Genomic DNA, 23,724 nt, shown 5'->3' on the forward strand with positions numbered 1-23,724 from the left:
GTCCAGCGTACGCACCAATGGGTATCCTCCGTCTTGTCATCGGAATTTCAATTGTCGTCGGTATTCAGTATATGGAGCTAGTAAGGTAGTATTCCCTGTTTGTCTTGAATGAGGTTCTAAGGGTGTATTCCCTACATAATCGAGACCTCCAACGTCAAGCTCGATCAATTCCTAGAGCAGACCATTCGGTCCTCTCTCAGGAAGTATATCGATAATTCAGTCAGCCCTAGGCTGAAACTAAGAACTGGAACAGAGTGTTCCACTTCCTTGGTGTAAATCAATTCAATCTCAAACCAGACTAGCAAGCAAGCACTATGAACGGAACTGCTTTTCCTTCCAGAAAGTATGTGTACTGTACATCGATTTTGGTTTTCAGTATCCAAGCTAGACTAGTAACAGCTGCTACGGGGACCGGTTTTCGCTTCAAGGAAATCATATCGATCTCAACCCCTAAGCTAAGTGAGAATTGGAACGGACTTTTCAAAATCGGGAAGGATGGATAGATAGTACGCGATTCTGATTTCGAGATGGGGCTGCAGCATGGTCGGTTTCTTACCTGGGCTAGAGAACTGGTGACTTCGATCTACTAGGTACCCCTTTTCCTGTTGCTGTTGCGGTTTGAGGAAGGAAGGAAGGAAAGAAGGGGGTTATAGATTGGGATTCTGTACACTGGGGCTCGGGCACCCTGTCTGCTCTGCTTTTGCTTCTCTTGATTGGCTTACGTAGGTGTTATTACTTGCTTGGTTTGGTGGGTGGTGGTTTATAAGGTGTGGGCTAGTAAGGGCTTCTATGGAGGGTTGGGTAGGTTGGGGATAATTCAGAATGGGATTGGGGGGAAAGGGGTGGATGTATAAGAGTCGCTTGTCGGATAGTCACCTACGCTACTTTTCTCTAAGTTGGGGATCAATGGGTGTTCCTAGGGTGAAAGTAAGGATGCTAGATTGCATGGAGCTAGAAACTATCCAGTGATAAGCTAGTCCAAGGTAATCAACCTACCTACCTACCTACCTACCTACTAAACTAAATGAAGCAAATGCTAGCTGTCTGGTTGCGAGGAACTATATATAAGTGTAAAATACCAGAACTACAGTTCCAGGTTCTCAGATCCAAAGCCATGGCCATCTCCAAGTTCCTGGACCGCTTGAGCGGCCGCGGCCCCCCATTCGGCTAATGCGCTCGTCGAGAACGAAGACTTCGGGTCCGCGCCATCCAAGAAAGAGAGACCATCCATCGCGCGACCGCCGCAGGCTCGCTGGAGGGCCAGGAAGGCAAAGTGGCCGCCGATGACGGGTCGGGCGTAGAAGTTCGGCCCCGGGAACTCGCCTCTCCCCTCGGTGTTGTGGAGGTCGGTGAACGGGAGGTCGGTGACCGTCTCGTTGACCCATTGGGCGACGGACTCGAGGATCTCGCTGCGCACGGTCTCGCTGGCGACTGCCATGGCGAAGAACTCCCAGTCTGTCTTGGTGTACAGGTGCCGGCTGTCCAGGGGCAAGCCGTACTTCTGTCGGACGTTGTGGTACCAGATCGATTGTCTCTGGTAGATGTGGCGCGGCACGAATCCGGTCTTCTTGGCCGGGTGAGGAGGGGTAAGTGGCTTCTGTGGATCGTTGGATGATGGGTCGGGCGAGATATCGGTGCCTTCAAGGTGGAAGCAGAGCTGGGCGTCCGCGTAGAGGTTGTAGATGGTGGTCCATGACCCGTACCAGTCGTAGGCGAGTTTGGCGTGGGTTTTGTCTCGCGACATGCCGTATTCCTCCCATTTGGTGATGTAGGTGTCCGAAATGTTCTGATAGTGTTAACTAGGCTCTGCTGAATTCTGACAGTCACGACCTACCTTATAATAAGTGACATCGGTATGGTACCCGGCCACCTCAGCCAATTTGCTCATGGCATTGATTCCGATGATACCCTTCAAGGCCAGATTCGTTTGCAGAGCAAGCCAGCCGGCAAAGTCGTCCGTGGACACTATCTTTATGTCAGCCGGGTTGCGCGTAATGTGTTCTAGCTGTGACTTACGTTGATTAGCAGGCTCAAGGGAGAACTCCACCAAGTATCCCGTCCACTGATCCCAGAGTTTATAGCTTCGCTGGATCCATCTCTCCGCCAAACGCTCGCCTTGCGTGCCACCACCCCATTTGCCATCTTGATGGTCAATTCCGCCGAAGCTTTGAAGATTGACGAGAGGGAATTTGCCATAGGTTTCCTCGGGCAGCTTAGGGGGTGCGCCCTGGGTAGACCAAATGGATGTCGCAGCAGTATCCTCAGCGTAGCGCAGGGAGTTGACAATCGCCAGACCCATGATGAGAATATTGCCGCACTCTTCCACGGGCATGTACTCATCGTTTCCGTCAGGGTGGCCGGTAGCGTTGGGGAAATGCGTGCCCAGATCATGCATGGCGTACGTGTTCGGGTACTGTCCACTCAGCATGTGCTCAATCAGGGGCTCCAGCAGATACGCTAGCCACCGCGGGTTGGTGTACAGGAAGAAGGGGAAAGCGGGGAAGATGACATCGATGGTCTGGAAGTTGCCATTTGAGGATATCTCTTTCAGGAATAGGATCGGGTCATCCGGAGTTCCAGCAAAAGTGGTTGCTCCCATAACCTGGCGCGCGGAGAGCGCTACGATATCGACATAGTCATGAGCGCCTGACTGGTAGGCATCTTGAGCGAGTTGAGTCGAGTAGTTCGAAGCCAGGAGGCTTGCATGAGAGAAGTCATCGTAATGGAAGCTGAGCAGTGCCTCGACGCTAGGGAACCACGACTCCCACAAGGGTCGCATGAGGGTCAACCCGCGTGCTGAGGCGTACTGGACGACTGGGTCCTGAGTCAATGCGAGGGTGAAGGTCACACTGTCACTCGTATGGCCATCCTTGGGCGAGAGTACGAAAGATTTGGAAAAGGCAAAGACCGGCTCCCGATCGCTAATGGCGCGAAAAGCATTATCATTGACGTTGTCCAGTACACCCTGAGTGGAAAACACCTTGCGCACGGCCGAGGCCTCTCCGGATTGATATTGGACACCCTGGATAATGCATTAGCCACGCGAATAACGACTTCGATGGGTTGACAACGCACGGCAGGTCCAGTGAAGTGGATAGTGCCCCATTCAGCACGATCCCGAATCTCCGACAGCAGCAACTCGGACGCTCGCTGAAGACGCCATCTACGTAGGGCTTGCTTGCTATCTTCGGCACCATATCCATCATACTGCCAGGTAATCTGACTACCCGCGTCTCCGCTCACCCAGCGCCCGTTGATATCCATATACACATTTACGCTTACATTGCCATGAACATGCACGGACACGTAGGAAGCGGGAATCGACTGCCGCAAAGTCGAAGTCGGGGTGATGGGAGAAAGAAAAGTTACAGTGATCTCGAGTTGGTGGGCAGCGGTAGTTGCGGAGTTGATACGGTAGGTCAAATTGGTGGTGGACGCATCGTAGTTGGCCCCAAGGTAGGTTGGATAATCGATTTGAGAAGATCTATGAGTGAAAGAATGAATAAGCTCCCGAAGTCAAGCAGTCATGAGACGATGACCTACCCGGACAAGGATTCATGGGGTTTCCCTAGCAAAGGATACACGGTGCCTGTGCTGGGGACATGGGCCATGAGAGACAACCCCAGCTCCTCCCCAGTGTAGAAAATAGGCCATTTGGACCAGGGCTCATCTCGAGCATTTCCCAGCCAAGTGCTGAGGTAGGGGTTCCGCACAATCAGGGGCAGGACCGGAGGGGTTAAGCTGGATGCAATGCCAACAGTCGCCTGAAGAACGGCTGTGAGCACTACGAGGGCAGGGCGCATGGCGGGCAAAATGGCCAGGAATTGACCAATATCGATGGTATATCAACGAATCTGATCGAGAGGAGGGTGGTAGAATAGTGATGCCATCAGAGCGCACCAGGGAGATGAAAGCTGGATGGGGTGAGATTCAGGGATCAGACGTTACAGAAGCTCCGGTGATGATGCAATCAAGCCGCCCGTTTACTGACAGGATCTGCGGGGAAGGGAGTATAAATAGCAAGGATCGACAAGGCTGTGGGGAAAGAGAAGTTATCCCGTTTATATAGATAGATATAGCGATAGCAGCTTTAAGATAGCATTCTAGGAGCTGGATGAGGAGAAATGATGGGGGGAAGAAAGAACCGGAGCTGGAGGAAGGGGGAAAATGCGGGGAAAGCTGGGGGGGAGGTGGTGGTGGATGAGGTAATCAGGCCAATGTCAATCTCATGGTTGAGGACAGAGAGTGGAAGTCTTTGCTGAGAAAGTATATGCCCTTCTGACTGGATTATTATCATCTCTGCAAAGAATCCCCGCAGTGAAAGAGCAACGAAGGTCATCGAGAATACATCTAGTGTAATCCGCTATGCTGTGCATACATTTGTTCTCTGCATCTTTCACGTAATGCTCTCAGGAAGTCCCCAATCCAAGCGAGATCCCTCAGCCATAATAGACGTACTACGCCACGTTGGTGAGACAGGCAAGGTTTCAGGTTAGGTAGCAAATGTGAAAGAGCAGTTCGATATGATTCGGACACGAAGAATTGTCAAGAGGCATAGTATGTGCGTAAATTCAGCGAAGCGTGTAATCATCAAGCGCTAATTAGGCACAGTTTCTAGAGGGAAAAGGTTTGCTATGAGGGTGGACTTTATGAGACCTCACCCAGCATACTGACTTACAGGTCGTGATCCAAGAGCCTTGAAGAATATTCCCATGCCATGTATTTATAGAGCCGAGTGCCTCTGAAGACTTCACTGTAAAGGTTGACTATATATGACACAGTAATTCTCTTCTACTACACCAATAATCTCATAAACTTGTTTCCTTAAGGGGAATGCCATGATCCGACCTGGACTTTGTTCTCGAACAGAGCTTCACACCGACAGATGGAGGGGACAGATTATAGGTCTAGCTGGGAGCCAGCGGAATGAGAGATCCAGAAGTGTAGCAGAGGCCTTGAGAATCCTGCAGTATTTTAAGAGAGCCGTGAGCTTGTTGTTTATGCATTTTCTTGCTCCATCAGCTATGGGAAGATCACCACCGCAGCGGGTCTCGATTAGTTAAAAGCAGCTATGAAGAAGGATTATGCCGTCCACACAACCTGGGTTTGTTACAAGGTCAACTCATACGCTAAGTAGCAGCGCAAAGTATTGAACGTATCACATGGCTAGCAAATAAACGATCAAGCCCCCAAACTTAGCTGCTGAGGATCGAGACAAGATCAGGTGGCTGGACTAACAAAGCCCCAGGTGCTTAATGAGAATGTCAAGCCTTGGTGAATATGCAGACTACCAAGATCGTAGGGGCACGGTATAAACACAAAAATGACGCATGGTCATGCAGAGAGCCAGGCCACTCACTTGCTTGAAGGAGATAAATGTAAATCTTCGACCTCGACACGCGCTGGGAGAAATCTCCGACGCGATCGAGCAATCCAGATATTGTCAGAAGGACCACCACTATTATGAGATGTCAATGTGATTCCGATCGCAACTCCAGCTTATTCAGGACAATCGTCAATAATACCCCAAGTGGGTAGAAAGCCAACCCCCCGACGCGTGGGACACGCTATGGCAGGCCGGTTGGGGGAAAGGGATTAGTTTCGCCCGCAAGGGACGAGCGAGACTCCGACGCGGATGACCGACACACGCGCGCCTCCTCCAACTCACCACTACAACCCCCCCCACCTCCTCCTTCTCTCTTCTTCCCCCCCCAAACGAAGCCATTGACTCTTCTGACCGAGTCTAACTTCCCTGTTGTGACTCTATCCTTGCGTCCATTCCTTGCTAGAACCGGTTCGTCCTCCATTGGAGACGAGGTCATTCGTTGTTGTTCGAGAGTATACAGCACGTGTTGGTAGTTCGCTCTCCTGTCCCGGAGCTACTTTACCGAACTACTTGACTACAACACGTCCGCACCACACAAATACACACAATTATCTCTTCTTTCCCTCTCTCTCTCTCTCTCCCTCTCTCTCTCTCACATTCCCTCGGTTTGGGCTGCGTGTAATTCTCTGGAGCGACCTTTTCCCCTGTCATGCATTCCACCGCAGCAGCACATACCAGCCCCGTCAAGGACGGCAGGCGGATTCTCGGCGAGAAGACCGTCAACGCGTGCCTGTCCCCCGCGCGCCATCGCCACACCTCCCTCTCGCCTGTGAAACGTCCATTACTGGAGACACCGTCCTCGCCTTCCAAAACACTTCTCCCTTCACCTCTGTTTGCCGGTCAGAAACGCACCATCGACCAGGTGGACCACAACGAGCACGAGAGCACCACCCGAGAGCGCGCGCCGGTCCAGGCACCACTTACCCCCAGCAACGCGCAAGATGAGTTGACGACAGAGTCCGCTGCAGCTCCTGCAGTTGCACAGGTAAATGACTACCAAAAACCCAGAAACAAAAAATTCTATTATCAGCTGCTAAACAAAGTCGCGTGACCAGATCCAACCCGACGCGACAACACAACCAGAGCTTCCAGATCTAGAAACAACACAACAACAACAACAACAAGTAGAGCCGGACCAACAAGCGCAAACAATCCCCCAACCCATAGAAGCCACACAACCCTCCCAACCACAAGAACAAATAGAACTCACCACGACGCGAGTCGTGCTCGAAGACCCAGCGACGCGCAAACGCTTCATCCAAGAGGTACGCTCCACTCCCCCCAGCACAACAGGCGACCACTCTAACCCAGCACCATAGAAAGCAACCCTCCTCCGTAGCCGCCTCCAAACCGCCATGCGGCACGTCCGCGACCCGCAATTCGACCGCCGACTATCCGCGCTCGAAGCCCACAGCCGGAAATGTCCCCGATTAGCACGGCCGGAGATCCAAGCCCAGACCCCGGCGCCGAAGGACACACTACGGATGACAGCATTCGAGACACCCGCCCCGGCGCCTTTCGTTTCCACGCCACGCATCCTCCAACCCGCAGCGGAGCTTCACACGTCGCCGGACACCACGCAGAATAACAACGCGTCGGGCCTCTCGTCCCCGCCGCTCTCAACGGGGAACACCGCCTCCGACGATCCGATGAAGACCCCGACGCAGAAGACGTATCGTCGGGCGGTGGAGGGAGGAGCCGGAGGAGAGGGAGGAGGAGGAGCATCGCCGATGCAATTGAGCAGTCCGCCTGCGACGGTATCGCGACGGAGGACGGGGCCCGTGCTCGAGGAGTCGGATCGTGAGGACGACGGGGTGAGTCTCCCGGAAAAGCAGCGACGGCTGTCGCAAAAGGGGGATGCGGTGGATGGGCTGTTGAAGTTGATGGGGACGGCGGAGCAACAGCAGCAGCAGCAGGCTGATACGGTATGATCGCCACGGATGAGTCTTGTGATATGCCCAGTCGCCGAGCATATGAAATAGCAGTCACTGCGACGAGTGCATGTCTGCCGGTCGTCTGTCGGGTGGGCGAGCCAGACTGGACTGTCTACTACGGCGACCATGCGCGGACGATATGGCGAGTCAGTCATCCACATGGGACAGCAGCTCCAGCACGGACTGTACTGTATATAGACTCAGGGATATGCGATCTGGATCTAGATGGCATGCGAAGCCTAGTTGAATCATGATACCCAATCCTTGCTTGCAATCCTGCTCAACAACCGTCGCAACCCATCAAGCACAAACAAGTAGCATTACGAAGCAAGCAACCCAAGCAACTAATGAACCATTAAATTCAGACATAACCCCTATATACAAAAACCCCTTGCACTTTCTACCACAAAATATTCTCCGAAAGACTAAGAAACTAACGGACCTTAACCAATTTATTCCTCCTCCTCCCCAAAACATCCCTGCCCTCATCAATCTCGCCGGCAGCCTCCCTCTTCGCCTCGCCGACAAGCTTAAGCACCCCATCCCTCACCACGCGAGTCTCCACACTAACGCCAACCTCCTCCCACTCGACCATCTTCCGCCCCACGCGATCCTCAATCGCCAGCACCAGAGCAACATCCCTCTGCCCGACCAAGGTAACAGCCTCACCCTTCCGACCCGCACGCGCCGTGCGACCCACCCGATGCACATAATCATCCGGGTTACGCGGCACATCATAGTTAACCACCAGCTCGACGGAGGGGATATCCAGTCCACGGGACGCGACGTCGGTCGCCACGAGGATGCGGGCGGCGCTCGCGCGAAACCGGGCGAGGTTAGCGTTGCGCTCGGATTGCGGGAGGCGGCTGTGCAGCGAGGTGCAGCGGTGGCCGAGGCGGCGGAGCATGCGCTCCAGCAGATCGGCGGTGGCCGTTGTGTTGGTGAAGATGATGGTGGGTTTGGGGTTGTTGAGCTCTGTGCTGAGGAGGACGTGCAGGAAGGCTTCGCGGTGGGTGAGCGGGACTTGGAGGTAGGTTTGGTGCAGGGTCGGCGGGATGGCGGCTTTGTTTTCGACGGAGATTTCGGTGACGAAGATTGGGGGTTTGGTTGGTGCGGATGAGGTGGTGGGGGTATTGGTATTTTGGGGGGAAGAGGAGGAAGGGGAGGTCGACATGGATTGCAGGGCGCGGACTTCCGGCGTCAATGTCGCGGTGAAGAGCAGCGTCTGCCGCTCCGCGGCCGGCGGTACCGCGCTGAAACATGTTTCCACGTCCGGGAGCATGGACCCCGGCCCTGGCGAGAGGAGCCGGTCGGCTTCGTCCAGCACGACCATGCGCACGCGCGAAAGCCCGCGGATCGTGTCCGCGCCTGACGTGTGGATGTGGTCGGCTAGTCGGCCCGGCGTGGCGATCACGACGTGCGGCCGCTGCGAGAGTGCGAGCGCCTGTGACCGCATGTCGGTGCCGCCGGTGATGAGGAGCGGTTTCATGCTCTGCGGCGCCGAGATGGCTTTGATTTGTTCGTAGATCTGTAGGGCCAGTTCTCTGGTAGTCATCGATGTTAGCTTGCGCTGCGCCTCCGGCCAAATGTATGCCATGTAACACTCCCCCCTCCTATTCTGCATGTGGAAGAGAAAGACAACATACCTCGTCGGCGTAAGCACCAACCCAAAAATACCAAACGGATCCTCCGCCCACTTCTGCAGCATCGGCACGGCAAACGCAATCGTCTTACCGGATCCCGTCCGACTACCACCGATGCAGTCCCGGCCCGCCAGAATCTCAGGGATACACGCCCTCTGGATAGCAGTCGGCCGTCGCACGGCCATGGTGGTCAGCGACCCGACCAGCCACGGCGCGACCTTCAGCCCCGTAAACGACGACCGCGCGTCCTCGAGCCCCGCCGCCAGCGCATCCTTGATCAGCACCGGGTTGTCGTCCGCCTGCTTGGCCGCAACTTCCTTGGCGACGTCCTCCTTGCGCTTGATACGGGAGGGGAGCGTGGGCAGCGGCGCCGGCGTAGGCGCGGCGGCAGTGTAGGAATCCGTTGACGACTCCGAGAGACGTCTTCTCTTGGGGGCGCGCTCGGCTTGTTCGAGGGTGACGCCGCCGTCGTTGTCGGACTCAACATCGGATTCAGAATCAGAGGCGGAGTGGTGAGAGGCGGACTCGTACTCATCCGAGATAGGTTCGGAGGACTGGGAGGGCGCCATCTTGTGTCCCGTCTGTGAATCTGGTTCTGCAATAGAATTGATGTGCAGCCCTGAACTTTTTTTGAGAGGATATTCAAAATCAAGGCAGAAAAGACTGACCGCACTGGGCGGTGTGTGTCTCTAACTCTGTGTGGTTAGTGTTCGATCTACTGCGATGAACTCTATTTGCCATGCGCTTTGCAAGATGAAATCTTGGAACATAGATCCTAAAAAAAGTACCTCAGATATCAAGCCCGGGTGGTCTAGTGGTATGATTCTCGCTTAGGGATACAAACCCAAGCATATCTGCGAGAGGTCCCGCGTTCGATCCGCGGCTCGGGCCTTGACATCTCCCAATCTTGTATTGGGATCTTCTTTTTGTTGTTTTTATTATGCTTCTTCAGAGGTAGCGAGAATCTCAGTTGTGATCCTGCGTTTATATGAGCCCAGTTATGAGCTATATTTGCGGTGCTATAGCGCTTCACCCACTTGGATTGAAGAAGGGCGCGCTGCCCTGTTGCAGCGAGCGAACCTACTATTATAGCCATAATGGCCCGTGTCGAGATGTATGCAAGGGATGCCGGGGTATCCAAGCACCGTGAATATATATACCTAAGCAACCTATATTCAATCTCTCGACAAGGCTTCAAGCTAGCTCAGCGGCACATGTCTCCATCCATCAGAAGAGCCTCTACACCCAGACCGCAGCTGCAAGAACCTAGACAGCTATTAATCTCTCATCCCCGTGGTACTCCGCCTCCTCACAGCCGACCGCTGCATCTCAAACACCTCCCCCCTCTCTAAATCATCATCCACAATCGACTCAGACGAGCTCTCGTCCCGGTTACCATCAAACATCCCAAAATCCCCGCCGCCAGTCTTGGAGTCCCTCCGTTCACCCTCATCTACGTCCAACGCGCCCGAACCGAACGAGTCGTCCAAGCCATGCGAACCGCCCACACTCTCCATCGTGAACGGACTCGCCGCGGGCCCATCCAGGACCCCCAGCTCCTCCGCGGTGAACCACTTAGGAAACAAGAACGAGCGCACGGGGATCAGCAACAAGATAATGACAGGGAACCCGATGGCCGCGATCGTCTGCGTGATGGCGAAGGTCGCGCCGAAGCCGATCAGTTCCGCGATAACGAACGCCCAGATCGCGGGGCGGCGCTTGAGCCGTTTGAGCGGATTGGACGCCGGGGTGAGGTTGCGGTCCTGGGCGAGGAAGATGAGCTTCTGCGTGATGCCGTTGCCCTGGAGGGCCTGGACGCCCATGATGAAGAACAGGCCGGCGAGGACGCCCTGCGGAATCAGGTGGACGACGATGAGGAGGGGCCCGGACATGGTGCCGAGGGTGAGGAGGCCCTGCACGAAGTTGCTGACGCGCTGCTCGACGACGTGGTCGGTGATGCGGATGGCCTTGCCTTTGTTCGTGTCGTCTTCGTCGGCCACGTCGCGGGTCACGCATAGAGCCGCGGTGTGGAAGGGAGCCTGCGGGATCAGGCCGTTGGGGAAAGGGATCCCCAGCAGCCCGGCGACGAAGGTGGTGAGTCCAAGCAGCCAAAGGTCCCAGTGGAAACCGGCAGGTTTGCGTAGAGGAAACTCAGTGCCCTGGGCAATGAGGGATGAAACTGGTTAAACTGTCAGTCACGACTAGTTTCACGGACGAGCCGGACACGCTACTCACCGTTATGGTCAAAATAGAACAGAATCGTCAGAAGAATGGCAAACGGGATGGCCAGGAACACATCTCCCACGCTGATATCCCAGAAATGCACCAACCAGCCCCGATCAGCGGTGGGAAAGAACGCCTTACTGGTGGGCAGGGTAGCCACCTCGACGTCCCTCATATGGCCGATATGCACAAAGCCCGTGAAGAAGATAATCGTCAAGGGCGTACCATAGTCCTCCAAGAATTTGCGCACGAATCTCTGGAAGAGATTGCTGTTTCCCAGCTCGCCACAAATCCAGCCGCTCATCAGCACCAACAAGGCCACCATGATACTCAGATAAGCGGACGTCTCACCCGCCGAGCCCCATTGCCGCGTGAGAACCTGGATGCCTTTCTGGAGATAGATAAACGCCACATAAAAGCCGAAGATGTCGCACGAGAACCGCGTAACGTAGGTCAAGCCGTTACTGGCATTGGTGATAGCCAGCAACCAGTGCATGATCAGCGACCATCTAGCTTTTGGTCAGCTGATACGCCTTTCACATGTGTTGAACGAAAAGCCAGGGAAACTTACATTCCAATCCAGCACATAAAAGCGAGGTAGTTCGTGCCCCTGGACGCAATAATGTCATAGACGGTATAATTGAACACCGTGATGGGACCTATCGCACATCGACCGACATATTAGCACTCCATATTCCTTCGCTTGCTCATCATCGAAGACCAAGAACGCCCCATCACCATCCGACCCCTACCCCCAAAGCCACAGGAAGGATAATCCTTACCAGTAACCCCAACAATAACCAACGGCTGCGCCGCGAAGACCGCAAACACGATCGCCCCCAGCACGGAGGCTAACAGCACCTCGTTCACACCATAGCTTTGATTGGTTTTCTCAAACATGTCCAACGAGAACGCCAATGCAGGGAGGATACTAAGCTCGCAGTCAGCATCGCCACTTTACTCAGTGAGATTTTCCCCTTCGCTCCAAGCTCAAGCCTTAGCACAAGCTCAAGCCCAATCCCAGACTCAATCCCAAGCCCAGACCAAGAAAAAACAAACCCACCCCAGTCCAAACCTCACCCCCCCCAAAAAAAAGAAAAGAAACTCACTTAGCAAAATACATATAAACAGTAGCGGGCACAACGCGATAATCCCACGCATCAGTCCAATCACTCCAATAATACGGCGCGCGACGCTTAACATCCTTAACCATACCACGGAACAACCGAACACGGTACCATTTGGCCGTGTCCGCTGACGTTGGCGTTGGCGTCGAGGACAAAGCAGCCTGATGATCGTGTCGTCCGCTCATACCCGATGACTGCTGGTGTTGTTGATGATGATGATGCTCGCCGGATCGGAGAGATGAGCTGCGGCGGGTGCGGGAATGGGGTTGCGATTGCGGCTGCGACTGCCATGGTTTGCGATGGGAGTGGGATTGATATCCTCCTTCTCCGAAGCTTCGGCCCGATGGTTCTGCGTGGGCGTTGTTACCGCCGGTCCCGGTGGTGGTGGTGGATGAGGAGGAGGCGGGGCCTTGTCCCTGCATTGTTGTTATGCTGGGGTTTCACTTTGGTGGAAAAAGCAGTGGAGGAAAAGAAAGCTTGACCCTCAGCAGGAGCTTCTGTGTTTTAACAGTGGACTCCGAAAGCTCTACTTGGCTTGACAAGGCATGCTCTATAAATCTAGGAAGAAAGCTCTTTGATACGCAAGTGTTGGAAAATTGCCTTCGAGAAGCGCATGAGAAAGAAATATGAAAATGGAGGATTGACGCTGACCTCCAGGGAATTGCGGAGAAAAACGTCTCCGCCTGAGGCACCGAGACCGGGGCCGCCCCATAAACGTCATTCGGCACTTGCTATCCGGCAATTCACCGACATTTCTGCTGCACTACCACTGTACACACACCGAAACAAACGCATAAAATAATTTCAATATTGATTAGCTAGTACACTAATAAACTACGCATGGAAAGTAGCAGGCCTGACGCGCAGTCCAGTCGAATCCAGAATCATGCGCCCTACCATGTAAGCCACCGTACCACCCCACGAGTGTCTGACGATTTTCATTCGAACCATATCCAGCAACTCTCATGATTCATATCCAGCAGCTGAAACCAGCGGGCCTTCGTCGTTACAAACGCAAACTTTTCAAGCAGGAGGGGGAGGGGGAGGAGGCTGCTCGCTCGGGGGCTGTATCCAAATTAGTAAAGTACTCCCAGACTTTTGGAAGGTAAAGTCGACTTACCGGAGGAGGTGGTCCCTCGCCAGGTGGGGGAGGGGGAGGGCTGCCACTGTTGCCAAGATACATCGAGGGCATGCCCGGGGGAGGCGGTGGCACACTCAAGCCAGGAGGAGCACCGGGAGCTCCCATGCCAGAGTAAGAAGGATAACCTCCATACCCATAGGCGGCCTGTCCACCCGGAGGCGGAGGAGGCGCAGCTTGCGCTTGATGCCATGGGGCTGCAGCTCCAGGAGCGCCGTAGCCACCGTGAGAGCCATAGCCGTAGTCGCCGCCATGACCACCGTGGCCGCCGTGACCGCCACGGCCCTGTGCAGCCCATGGAGCCGCACCGCCATGATCGCGAGGTCCATAGTCGTCGCGGCGGTCGCGGCCTCGCTGCTGCCAAGGAGCCACATCACTGGGAGGCGGGCCACGCTGCCACGGCTTCACATCACGATCGTCGTAGCCCTGATCGGGTCCAGCCTCGATGCGACGCGGTACGTGGCCGTCCTCTCCAGGAGCACCACCAGACAATTCTTGCATAAGTTGCTAGCCAAAGTTAGTGACGACCGTTGACAGCACCGAAGGAACAGAAACTTACCTCCATCTCCCGGTCGACGGCGTCACCGCTACCAATGGCTCGGCGGCCGCCGCCGCCACCGTAGCCGCCGCCATTACGCCAATCGGAGCCTCTCTGGCGGTCGGGACAATCCCGAGCCATGTGGCCTGCGTTACCACAGACACGACAGATGATGTTGGCAGTGAAGTTGCGCTGTTCAGGGCAGTCGTACTTGCGATGTCCGATTTGGCCACCTGTACATATTAGGCATGAAGATGAGATGAGAGTCTCAAGGATGAACTTACAGTTCTGGCAAGCCTGGTTCTCATCATCACGGAGGGTACCGTTGAGCGCGGCCAGCTCTCGGAGCTGGTTCCGCTTGAGCTCGTTCTGACCTTCGGGAATGGATGCAGCCTAAGTATCGTAAGCAATGAGTCCTTCATATCAAAAAAGGTACAGGGACGTAAAACTTACCGTCTCAATAACGTTGTGCACCAGCTTCTTCGCCTTGTTAACCTTCTCTTCAGTATCTGCCATGATCAAACAGTGTAGATCCTCTTCCTGGTTACTGGCATGAGCGGCATCAGAGCGACCCTTTCCTTCCTTGACGGAGCCTTTGCCACGGATCGCGATCTTCGCGCCGGACTCGGTCTCCATCTTCTTCAAGGTATTACCACGAGGACCTATGAGTAAGCCAACTTTGAAAAGATAGCGGAAAGCCTAGGTGTTAGTTCAAGCTGTTTTTGAGTCTCAAGGAGGGGTGAGTGAGGATGAACGAGCAAAAAGAGAAAGTGTGTGTGAGTGTGCAACATCAAGCAGCAAGGGTTAGCAAGAAGCGAGCTGGAGAATCCCATCGCGCGGCGGCGACGTCGTCATCAGAAGCCCGACTCGAGCACACAAGAGTCAAGTAAGGAATGCAGAGTAGAGCAATGGTTAGAGGAGTTAGAGGGTTAGTTATCATACTGAAGTTAATCTCTGGATAGTCATTCACAGGCACGTAGACCTTCTCCTGGGTCTTAGTGGGCCGTCTGTAGTCAGAGGGCGGGTGGTAGTTAGGAATGGTCTTCATCGCCTTCTCGACGAGCTTGTGGCGCTCATCCTCGAGCCGCTTCCGATACCGGTATTCCCTTGTGTTTACACGTCTGCCAAAGTTATCGTACTGGGGAGGAGGAGAGGGAGATCTAGATTTCAAGTAGCGAGGTGTCAGCACGTTCTGATACAACTTCAGGTTGCCGGAGACGGCAGTTCGACAAACCTATCACCATCAGCTGGAACCACGTCGTTGATCCGCAGCTTCTGGCTAATCTCCTCGATACGCAGATGCAGCGTATACGCCTCCAGTTGTTCGTTGGTGAAGTTGGCCATGATCATGGTGGGCAGGCCCATGAGGCCGGCGGCCTTGTTCTCCTGCGCATCACCCCAACGGTTGCGCTTCTTGCGCTTCTTGACACCGTCGGCGGGAGGGTCAGCTAGACACGTTAGTATTCTTGTAACCAATTTTGCATACCCGCGTAGTGGTGTGGAAAAGAACTCACCTCGAACAGGGCTCCGCCCACGCTTGTAGGCGCCATCCCCAGCGACAGAGGCCGGCGTCGCGGTGCGACTCTCCTCCTCCTGGCCGTCGTCGCCGAACCGTCTCCGGCCCAGGGGGACGTTGTTGGAGCCGGTGACTCCCTGGTTGCGCCAAGCCATATCACTGTCAGTCAGTAGGGAAGCTCGTCAGCGAGTCGGTACAGAGTCGAATCCTAGCGGACCTTGGGTCTGCGAGATGAAGCGAAGGATTCCAATCGACTACAAAGGCCAGAAAACACCTGGGGGTGGGAAGGAGGGAAGTGGCAAGAGCTTTTTCACGTGGTCCCTGACTAAGCCGACCGCGGTTCCTCAGCAAGTGAGTGAAGAAGTGTGCGCGCGCGCAGGTGACGAACAGATTACCCTCACATCATTTAACTTCATATTAACAAGATGGTGAAAGGCTGTCTCTACCCCGTTAATCTTAAACATCTCTGAAAATAGCTTTATTCATGATTCATCGATTATTACAATATGCACTTTCCCCCTCAGCGCGGCGGGCAGGCATCAAGCCACCAGCCCCAACTCACAACAAGACAGATAGAAGAGGAATCTATTTCTTAGCATCGCTCTGCATGCCCTTCAACACCCACTCCCGCGTCTCGCGCATACTCTTCTCGGCAGCCTCCTTATCCTTGGTCAGCTCCTTGATGGTGTGCGGCGAGGGCACATGGCGACCCTTCTCGACGCCCTCGCGCTGCAGCAAGCGCTCCTCCCAGGCCTTGACGTTGGGGAACTCCTCGATATCGACACCCGCCCACCCGGCGGCCGTGATCCAGCCCCAGTGCGAGATATCGGCCAGCGAGATGTGGTCGCCGACGAGGTAGCCGGACTTGTTGTCGGCCAGCTGCTTGTCCAGCACGCTGTACAGGCGGCGGGTCTCGTTGACGTAGCGGTTGATGCCGTAGGGGACGTGCTCGGAGGCGTAGCGCACGAAGTGGTTGGCCTGGCCCTGCATGGGGCCCACGCCGGCGTTCTGGAAGAACAGCCAGTTGTTCATCTCGTACCATTCGCGCGTGCCCCGCGGGAACGAGATCTTGTAGTCCTTGTCGTAGCGCTCGGCCAGGTACAGCAGGATGCCGCCGGACTCGAACAGCCGGATCTTCTTGCCGTCCTCGAATGTGTCCGTTAGGGACGGGATGCGGCCGTTGGGGTTGATTTCGAGGAACCATCTGTTGTTTTTTTTAGGTTGATTAATGGATGTGCAATTGTAGAGTAGGGGAATAGACACAACTCACTGCTCCTTCTGGGTGTTCTTGGAGATATCGATCTTCTCGACCTTGTAGGGCAGACTGATGGAATGTATTAGCTTGACTATGTCGCTTGATTAAACCAGACAGGAACAACGTACCCCAGCTCTTCCAACGCAATGGAGATCTTGATTCCATTGGGGGTCTGAGCGGTATACAAGGTGATATCGGAGTTACTCATTTTGGCAGACGACGAGAACAATTGCGCAGACAGAAAAGTAGTGGGAGTGAAGAGAGGAAAAGGAGATCTGGAGGAACAACGAGCCAATACGTTGGAGAATCGAGGGACTTTATAGAACAGCCCACTCATTGCTCAGACAAGAAACACTGCACCCGAATGGAGGGGAAGGGCGGGGGAGAGAGGGTGATGATGCCATCTACTAAAGTATCCTGGCGTGGAGCACCCGACAGCTCATTTACCCCGATACCACAACATCCGACGAAAACCATAGGGGAATACGACTGGAATACCAATGGCAGGTAAGTATCGGACTGGGACCCCGGGCATTTGTCATAGATTGGATTGGTGATCGCCAGCAGAGAGCGGAAAGGGAGGAATGCAAAGGAAAAGTCTCCGCAATCGCTGCCCCACTATTGATTTCTAATCTAGGCAGCTTAACAACTATGATTTTTGATCAGGGATTGATCCTGGTCAATCTCGGTCAATGCGAATTCCAATTCCGGCCCGAATCCCGAAAACCTGCACGACTGCCGGGGGAAGAAAGAGCAGCTACTCCGCACAGGGCAAATGCCAGCAAACCGGCACTGCAATATAATTATATTGTGGTAATCAAATAACCCTAAAGAATCCTAATGTCATTGTAAAGAAGTTAACATCCTTTGTCAAAGAGCGACTAAAGGTGGAAGGCATTAGTGTTGTACTAATAGTCAACAGCCTTGTATCTATAACAGTTAGCATTTGTCTTATGGCAACCCGCAGCGAAAGCTTGGGTTACATCTGTCAAGTTCAAGGAATAATACTTGTATTTGATCTGCCGGGCTCCATCTCCCTAATTCACATCGACTCAAGATTGCTGATTATAGCATCTCTCAATCCGCGGTCTCCCCACCCCAGCACTGCTACAATATGACCCCATCTTTCATGGTTGTCCTCCAAGCTCCAAGGCAAGCCATGCAGAAATCTCCGCTGGAGGCTTGGAAGTGAAGTCATAATCCGTGCATGGGTCCTTCAGTAGTGACCGAGAAAGCGAGGTTCGGAACGGAGCTTGCAGCAGAAGAGCGCTCTGGCTGACCACCGACCTCATCGTCCCCTTAACTTTCCTGGATCTTGTTCGAGGCAGCCTGAAGATCGAAGGTAATTTTTGATAATGCGCAGTGCAGCTGAGCCACTAACTGCAGCCTGATTCTGTGCTTGGTAAAGGTTTTTTACCGGTTGCACCCGCCTTTGCCTCAACGATCAGAAAGGGGAACCGAAGGCCCGATGGGGTGATATGTGGATCGCTGATCAGACTGGAGGTATCTTGCAAGTCAAGTAGGAGGCTTCTTGCAAAAGTGCGACTCCCCTTCGGCTCCAAAGCTTTTGTCAAACTCTCGTCGGACAGGCCAACACATATCTCCGGACGTGGATCTTTCAGCATGAACACAGGAACGGTCGGCGACATATCCACGGTTCCAAATCTCCGTGCCAGTCTTCCATGAGATGTCAGTACGGAAATATATCCTCGAGGCAAGAGAGATAGCAGGAAGAGAGTAAACATGCCTCGAATGCGCAGGATGTCAAGCTCGATGACCCTCAATTCATCGATAGCTGTATTAAAAGCTTCCGTCCATTCAGCTTCCCCCGACAGTTTCTTGACCAGCTCCCTGGACTTGCTCCAGAGCTTCTCGGCGACTATGGAAAGATCATTGTCACTACACATCAAGCTTTGGAAGACATGTAGTCGACATAGTAGCTGATATCGGTGGCTATCGCATTATCCACAAAGATACTTGCACGCCGGAGAGGGCCAACGCGATATTGAGCATCACTCAGTCTGGAGGGGCTACTGGACCGCGAGCGATGAGAGGATCGAGTAGAAGAAGGACGGAAGACTTAGGATATCTGGATGTCGAAATTGGCGAAAGGGGACAGAGGCTGGGTTCTCTTGTCGTGCTCCCTGAGAACGCTGTGCGTAAGACAGGTATAGTGATGATTAGACTTGCGTTGTTTGGATGGTGAAGCAGGAGGAGAATAGGAGCGCGACCGCTTCATTGTATTGATGTGCTTGTTGCTTCGTGACCCTTTTCTACCCTCTGTACATACAATACCTGGGATAGATGGATTGAGTCTCGTGATCCCCTGGCCCTTCTATGCACCAAGGCAGAATGAGAATTGCTATTGACAGGCAGGCTCCACTCGACGACACCTTCCTTTTTCGAAGTAGAGCGGTAAATAAAGTAGATTCCCTCCAAAGAACCTTAATTTCTAAAAATACCTTGACTTCTTAGGACTCTCCAGGGTCGTTCAGGTATTTATTAGGGGCCGAAGACTTGGACTGAGAAGTAAACCTTAGAGAAAATCCTTTTATATCTTTTTCTTTACATTCGGGTAGAGTATATTAGAGTTCTTATCGAGCACTGCACGGGCAGCAGGGGGGCTCTCCCGCCCAGCAACCACCCGAATAGGGAATTAGTAAATAGCTGGATTGCACATAACTACATTTGATTTGCTGCGCTTAAGACGAAAAAAAACAGAACTACAGCATCCGAATCAGCCAACTGGACTAGACATCTAAGCGGAAAACTTCACATTATGTACTGTACTAGTACAGTAATGCCCAGTACTGGTTCCACTGAATCGAGCTCAAGATACTCGGGCAAAGTCCATCTGTGTATCCATAGCTGCCAGCTCAGAGTGAAGACCTTCATGGCCTCCACCAGGCAGTTGATCCTAAAGGGTAACTGTGGTGTCCTTTACCTAGTACCTACACAATAATATTCCGGATTACAAAGGCAAAAAGTTTTTTTTCAGATTGATAAATAATAAGATCGAAGTATATACGCGGCCAGTGAGCCACCCCACAAGCCCACGGCCAGCCCGAAGATAACTTGAAACAACTTCCCCAAAAAAACAACTAGTAGTATATATACTCTCCGAAACCAAGAGTGAGAGATCGCCGGCAGAATCGATGCAGACAGAAAGAGGGAAAAGGCGGAGAGCGACGACAGGCTCGTAAAGCGGCAGAGTAAAATATGTATACTACCCAAAACCGGGACAAATCAGATGCGAGAATCCGTAGCGATCAAGGGTTGGGAGAGGCCTTGGGGGATGCAGTGGGGGCCAAGACTCCTGCTCGCCTTGGGTGACATGAGCCCCCGATGCGAGGCGGAGACACTCTCACCAGGTGAAACTCTCCTCAATGAAGTCAACCTGGGTGCGATCTTGTCGGTTGCGGCATACGCGCCGCACATCGTCGCTTAGACCACCGTTACCGCAGACGAGCACACCCATTGCTCCGATCTGATTCTCGACCTCCATGCCCACCAGCGTGTCGATGTTGGGTCGACCGGGGAACATCTGCACGGTTGCACTGGGGCTCTGGATCTCCTTGGTGTTGCGCGGCCGTGTGATGAACAGCATGATGCGGAGCACTTCTCGACGACGATCCATCGACAGAATGCTCGTCATCCAGGGACGGATCCACTCGAGGTGCTCAGGGGATTGAATGATCCAGACCAGCGTCACGCGACGTGCCGCTACGGTGCCCTCAGCATAGCCCTGAACGAGATGACGCACAAATGGTACTTGGTGAGTGATTCCGACACCACCTGCAAAGAGAAGAACGGTGCCGTACGAATCCATCGAGTGGATGCTGCCGTATGGTCCTTCTGCAATTGCCCGCAGCGACACCCGCCCGCCAGGCGAGTTCTGCGCCCGCTGGAACATCTTGTCGGTGAATCCGGTTCGCCGACGCACGAGCAAGGAGATGGTGGTCTTTTGGAGGCCCGTCATATCCTGTCGAGTCATGGGGATGCCCTTCTCGTCGGACAGCGACTCGGCTTCTTCACTCCACCCAACCGAGAAGGGATGGCAGGTCCACCATCCGATAGCAGGGATATACAGGTAGATGTGCTGGCCGGGCTTGAAGGTCCAGGGTCGAGCCATCTTGATAGTGATCCGCATCGCATCGCCAGGCATAGTCTCGACGAGGGCCGTAGTCGATTCGCGTCCAAAGTTGCGGTACACGATGATTGCAATTCGGGCGGCACGCTAGGTTCGGTTGTCAGCATCAAACTATCGTCGGGATGCATTGTCATTTTGACCTACCTCGAGAGCCCAGAAAATGATCGCCACCATCAAGTAGTATCGAGCAACGTAGCCGTTGAGATGGACCCAGAGGAAGGCGATCGCGAGCACGGCGAGCACAATGTGAAGGTGGAGGAAGGTCTCATAGAAAGCATGGCGAATGGGCGAAGGCGAATGCAATAGAAGAGCGGTGAAAGCGCATCCAGACTAAACAGAAGATCAGTAAGATCCTCTGTGGGACATCTAACAAAACCAGGCGCACTCACAATCAAGCCGACAAGAAGGGGTTTGTTCTCCCCCAGCAACGTGCCAACCATGGGCCAACCAGCTATCCATAAGCATTAGCGCAACTTCGAAAACGAGAATTGACCAACAGTGACCTACTTTTCTGAGCCATGGGGATCATCCAAGCGAGGATATGGGCGATGCACTCCAATACCACGATACGGCCGAGCCAGCGGTGAAGCAGATTGAAGGTATCGAACGGGATCTGCAACAGGGCAACCAGTGGGTTGTTTCGACCAGCCATGAGGATCAAGGGGATCATATTCACAGTCGCCATCGTTCCAGTGCGGTTGCGGATGATACCCGCAACAGTGTTCTCCTCAGTACCATACGGCACGGTGACCACGCAAAGGACGACGTTCATGGCAATGATCCCAACCAGCAGGAACGAATGGAGTCGGCTTGGCAGGGTGCCCATATTGACAGCCCGGGACAATTGGAATTCGCGATTGTGTCGGGCTCGGAACAAGGGTGCATAGGTGATATGGGTCTTGATCTTCGACAGTATCGTGTCCGGGGTCACAAAGTATAGTTGGCGTTCATTGTTGAAACTCGCGAGCCGGCGCAGATGACTCGAAAGCCGATGCCACATCTTCCACACATACACGACTGCCGCCATCAGACCGAATATCAACAAACTCAGCCGGGCGAGGTCATCATTGAGCATCTCATACACCGACGAGCCGCCGTCATGGCGCTTTCCCAACTCTGCAGCAGAGGCAAGTCCAACCAGGGACGAGCACAGAATGAATGATGGCATGTTGAAGAGAAAGAAAGGTTCTAACGAAGGAAGCAAAGAAGAAGTTGAAGGACAGCAAGCAAGGGCTCTAACCACAGTCACCCGTATGCCAAAAGAAGAGGTATAACTTCTATGAGAGACCGGCTCTACCTAGAAGAGCTTTCCACGAGGAAAGAGAAGAACAAACGCGTCGTGCCAAATCAATCTTGACCAGTCAATTGGACAGACAACCCAGATCAGGTTGTTGCAAGATCTTATGGAGGATGAATAGCCCTGATGATGCAGTGAACAAGATCTCGCAGCCACCTAGAAGAAGGGGATCACCAACAATGGCGTTGTTTTCTGGCTTTCGCTCGCCTTGTCCTTGCAAGACTCGCTTTGTCACGCAGTACAGATTCCCAACCCAAGACGCACAGGCAACCAAGCCCTGGTTCCTGAAAGGTGAGAGGAATGGCCGGTCGCCGGGAACCCGAATACTTGAGCCGAAATGTAAAGGTTGACGGGCAACGAATGGAATGCTGAGCTTATGGTGAGCCAGTCACTTGGTCCTACAGCTGGGAAACAGGAATGAGAGAAATGAGACCGACGATGGCTAGAACTCAGTCCCGAAGCAACCGGAGACCAAGAAGCAATCCCCAGAAAAGAAACACAGACCACAAAAAGAAGGGGTTGACAAGAAGCAAAAGTGGAGGCAAAGCAACGAAAGGGACCACCTGGGATCAATATGAGGTGAAAAGAAAGGAACAGACAGATAGATACTATCAAGGGAGAAAAGGGAAACAAAAGTAGGTTTCCCAGCCGTGGGGATTGATTATACATAGATAGACATGCGAAAAGAAAAATCCACACACACTCTCTCCTCCTTCTCCTTCCTTCCTGTCCTCCGGTCTCCTGCTTCATCTTGGTTTCTCTTGTACCTGCCCTGTGCTCTAGTCTCTAGTCCCACTGGCGGACTGTCATCAGGCACAGAGAAGGGGAGGGGGAGGGGATTGAGTTAGTGCATTACAGGCTCAGTCGCTTGCAGAAAGCCGAGCCGGTGCTCCATCCTGAACTGAGGAGGGACGATGGCCCTGGCCAGTCCTGGCTGGCTGGGCCAATATTTTGCCTCTTTGCCCAGGAATTGGACCTATCCTACCGCGGTGCCTCAGCGTATCCCCAAGGAAGGATTGGCGCCCGCCACAGCGGCTGATCCGGCCGACCACGAAAGGTCAATGGCGCGACGCTGAGACAATCAAGCGGAGGCCGGGTTGAGATCTTGCGTCTTGGCTGACGCCCTTGCGTTGGGCGAGAGCCAATAATGCAGGCGGAAGGACGACCGACGCCGAGCGGAGCCAAGCAGGACAGAAGTGGGTTTTAGCTGACTCGGTGTAATTGAGGATTTGGGAGGATTCGAGTGGGAGGAGGTTAAGGTAAGGTAAGGTTCAGTCCTGTAGTCTCCTCTGTAGAACAAAAGCGAGACCAGGATTCGTGCAAGCTGCAGGAGCGTGAAGAAAGTGCTGACTGACACCGGGCGCTTAACAAATCACTACAAGTATGGCCGGTAAATTGTTTATCCCCCTGCCCGAGAGTATTCGCATGTCAACCACATCGTCAACCATCTCCACCGCACTTGTCTTGAGCCGAGGATAGCGAGATAATCAGGGATGATTCTCCATCAAGTTGAAACC

At 53.7% G+C, this 23,724-nt stretch overlaps 8 protein-coding genes and 1 non-coding gene across 9 annotated transcripts; 2 read left to right on the plus strand and 7 right to left on the minus strand.

Annotated features, from left to right (window-relative positions):
* Positions 1-999: 999 nt before the first annotated feature.
* BO97DRAFT_363100 (putative glutaminase) lies at positions 1,000-3,896 on the minus strand. The gene is made up of 5 exons (XM_025692486.1): positions 3,544-3,896; positions 3,076-3,484; positions 2,017-3,022; positions 1,835-1,965; positions 1,000-1,786 (listed from the first exon to the last, which is right to left on the minus strand). Exons 1-5 carry the CDS (start codon positions 3,801-3,803, stop codon positions 1,085-1,087), a joined length of 2,508 nt encoding a protein of 835 aa, XP_025554643.1. The 5' UTR covers positions 3,804-3,896; the 3' UTR covers positions 1,000-1,084.
* Positions 3,897-6,035: 2,139 nt separating this feature from the next.
* Positions 6,036-7,371, plus strand: BO97DRAFT_440887 (uncharacterized protein; the record flags this gene model as incomplete). Its single annotated transcript, XM_025698119.1, has 3 exons — positions 6,036-6,371; positions 6,442-6,651; positions 6,706-7,371. 3 exons carry the CDS (start codon positions 6,036-6,038, stop codon positions 7,315-7,317), a joined length of 1,158 nt encoding a protein of 385 aa, XP_025554644.1. The 3' UTR covers positions 7,318-7,371.
* A 320-nt stretch (positions 7,372-7,691) lies between these two features.
* On the minus strand, positions 7,692-9,574 carry dbp8 (ATP-dependent RNA helicase DBP8). Its single transcript, XM_025693434.1, has 2 exons — positions 8,967-9,574; positions 7,692-8,864 (listed from the first exon to the last, which is right to left on the minus strand). The coding sequence occupies exons 1-2, from the start codon at positions 9,530-9,532 to the stop codon at positions 7,754-7,756; spliced, it is 1,677 nt and encodes a 558-aa protein (XP_025554645.1). The 5' UTR covers positions 9,533-9,574; the 3' UTR covers positions 7,692-7,753.
* A 189-nt stretch (positions 9,575-9,763) lies between these two features.
* BO97DRAFT_t60 lies at positions 9,764-9,854 on the plus strand. Its single transcript has one exon. It is a non-coding gene; the product is annotated as a tRNA-Pro (tRNA).
* Positions 9,855-10,096: 242 nt separating this feature from the next.
* Positions 10,097-12,920, minus strand: BO97DRAFT_363108 (anion exchange family protein). The gene is made up of 5 exons (XM_025692487.1): positions 12,296-12,920; positions 11,969-12,117; positions 11,758-11,845; positions 11,199-11,695; positions 10,097-11,142 (listed from the first exon to the last, which is right to left on the minus strand). The coding sequence occupies exons 1-5, from the start codon at positions 12,733-12,735 to the stop codon at positions 10,241-10,243; spliced, it is 2,076 nt and encodes a 691-aa protein (XP_025554646.1). The 5' UTR covers positions 12,736-12,920; the 3' UTR covers positions 10,097-10,240.
* A 185-nt stretch (positions 12,921-13,105) lies between these two features.
* Positions 13,106-15,761, minus strand: bbp (putative zinc knuckle transcription factor/splicing factor MSL5/ZFM1). The gene is made up of 8 exons (XM_025694744.1): positions 15,504-15,761; positions 15,224-15,437; positions 14,932-15,149; positions 14,443-14,666; positions 14,274-14,382; positions 14,011-14,222; positions 13,434-13,958; positions 13,106-13,378 (listed from the first exon to the last, which is right to left on the minus strand). Exons 1-8 carry the CDS (start codon positions 15,658-15,660, stop codon positions 13,337-13,339), a joined length of 1,701 nt encoding a protein of 566 aa, XP_025554647.1. The 5' UTR covers positions 15,661-15,761; the 3' UTR covers positions 13,106-13,336.
* Positions 15,762-15,970: 209 nt separating this feature from the next.
* Positions 15,971-17,282, minus strand: BO97DRAFT_403473 (glutathione S-transferase family protein). Its single transcript, XM_025694745.1, has 3 exons — positions 16,889-17,282; positions 16,776-16,829; positions 15,971-16,709 (listed from the first exon to the last, which is right to left on the minus strand). Exons 1-3 carry the CDS (start codon positions 16,966-16,968, stop codon positions 16,091-16,093), a joined length of 753 nt encoding a protein of 250 aa, XP_025554648.1. The 5' UTR covers positions 16,969-17,282; the 3' UTR covers positions 15,971-16,090.
* A 2,697-nt stretch (positions 17,283-19,979) lies between these two features.
* BO97DRAFT_213706 (ferric reductase family protein) lies at positions 19,980-22,258 on the minus strand. The gene is made up of 4 exons (XM_025690598.1): positions 21,418-22,258; positions 21,300-21,361; positions 21,055-21,240; positions 19,980-20,997 (listed from the first exon to the last, which is right to left on the minus strand). The coding sequence occupies exons 1-4, from the start codon at positions 22,076-22,078 to the stop codon at positions 20,125-20,127; spliced, it is 1,782 nt and encodes a 593-aa protein (XP_025554649.1). The 5' UTR covers positions 22,079-22,258; the 3' UTR covers positions 19,980-20,124.
* BO97DRAFT_213705 (uncharacterized protein) lies at positions 22,259-23,122 on the minus strand. Its single transcript, XM_025690597.1, has one exon. The coding sequence runs from the start codon at positions 22,955-22,957 to the stop codon at positions 22,439-22,441; it is 519 nt and encodes a 172-aa protein (XP_025554650.1). The 5' UTR covers positions 22,958-23,122; the 3' UTR covers positions 22,259-22,438.
* Between the last annotated feature and the right edge of the window lie 602 nt (positions 23,123-23,724).

The sequence above is a fragment of the Aspergillus homomorphus genome (assembly GCF_003184865.1).
Source record: "Aspergillus homomorphus CBS 101889 unplaced genomic scaffold BO97scaffold_5, whole genome shotgun sequence".
Lineage (NCBI taxonomy): Eukaryota > Fungi > Ascomycota > Eurotiomycetes > Eurotiales > Aspergillaceae > Aspergillus > Aspergillus homomorphus.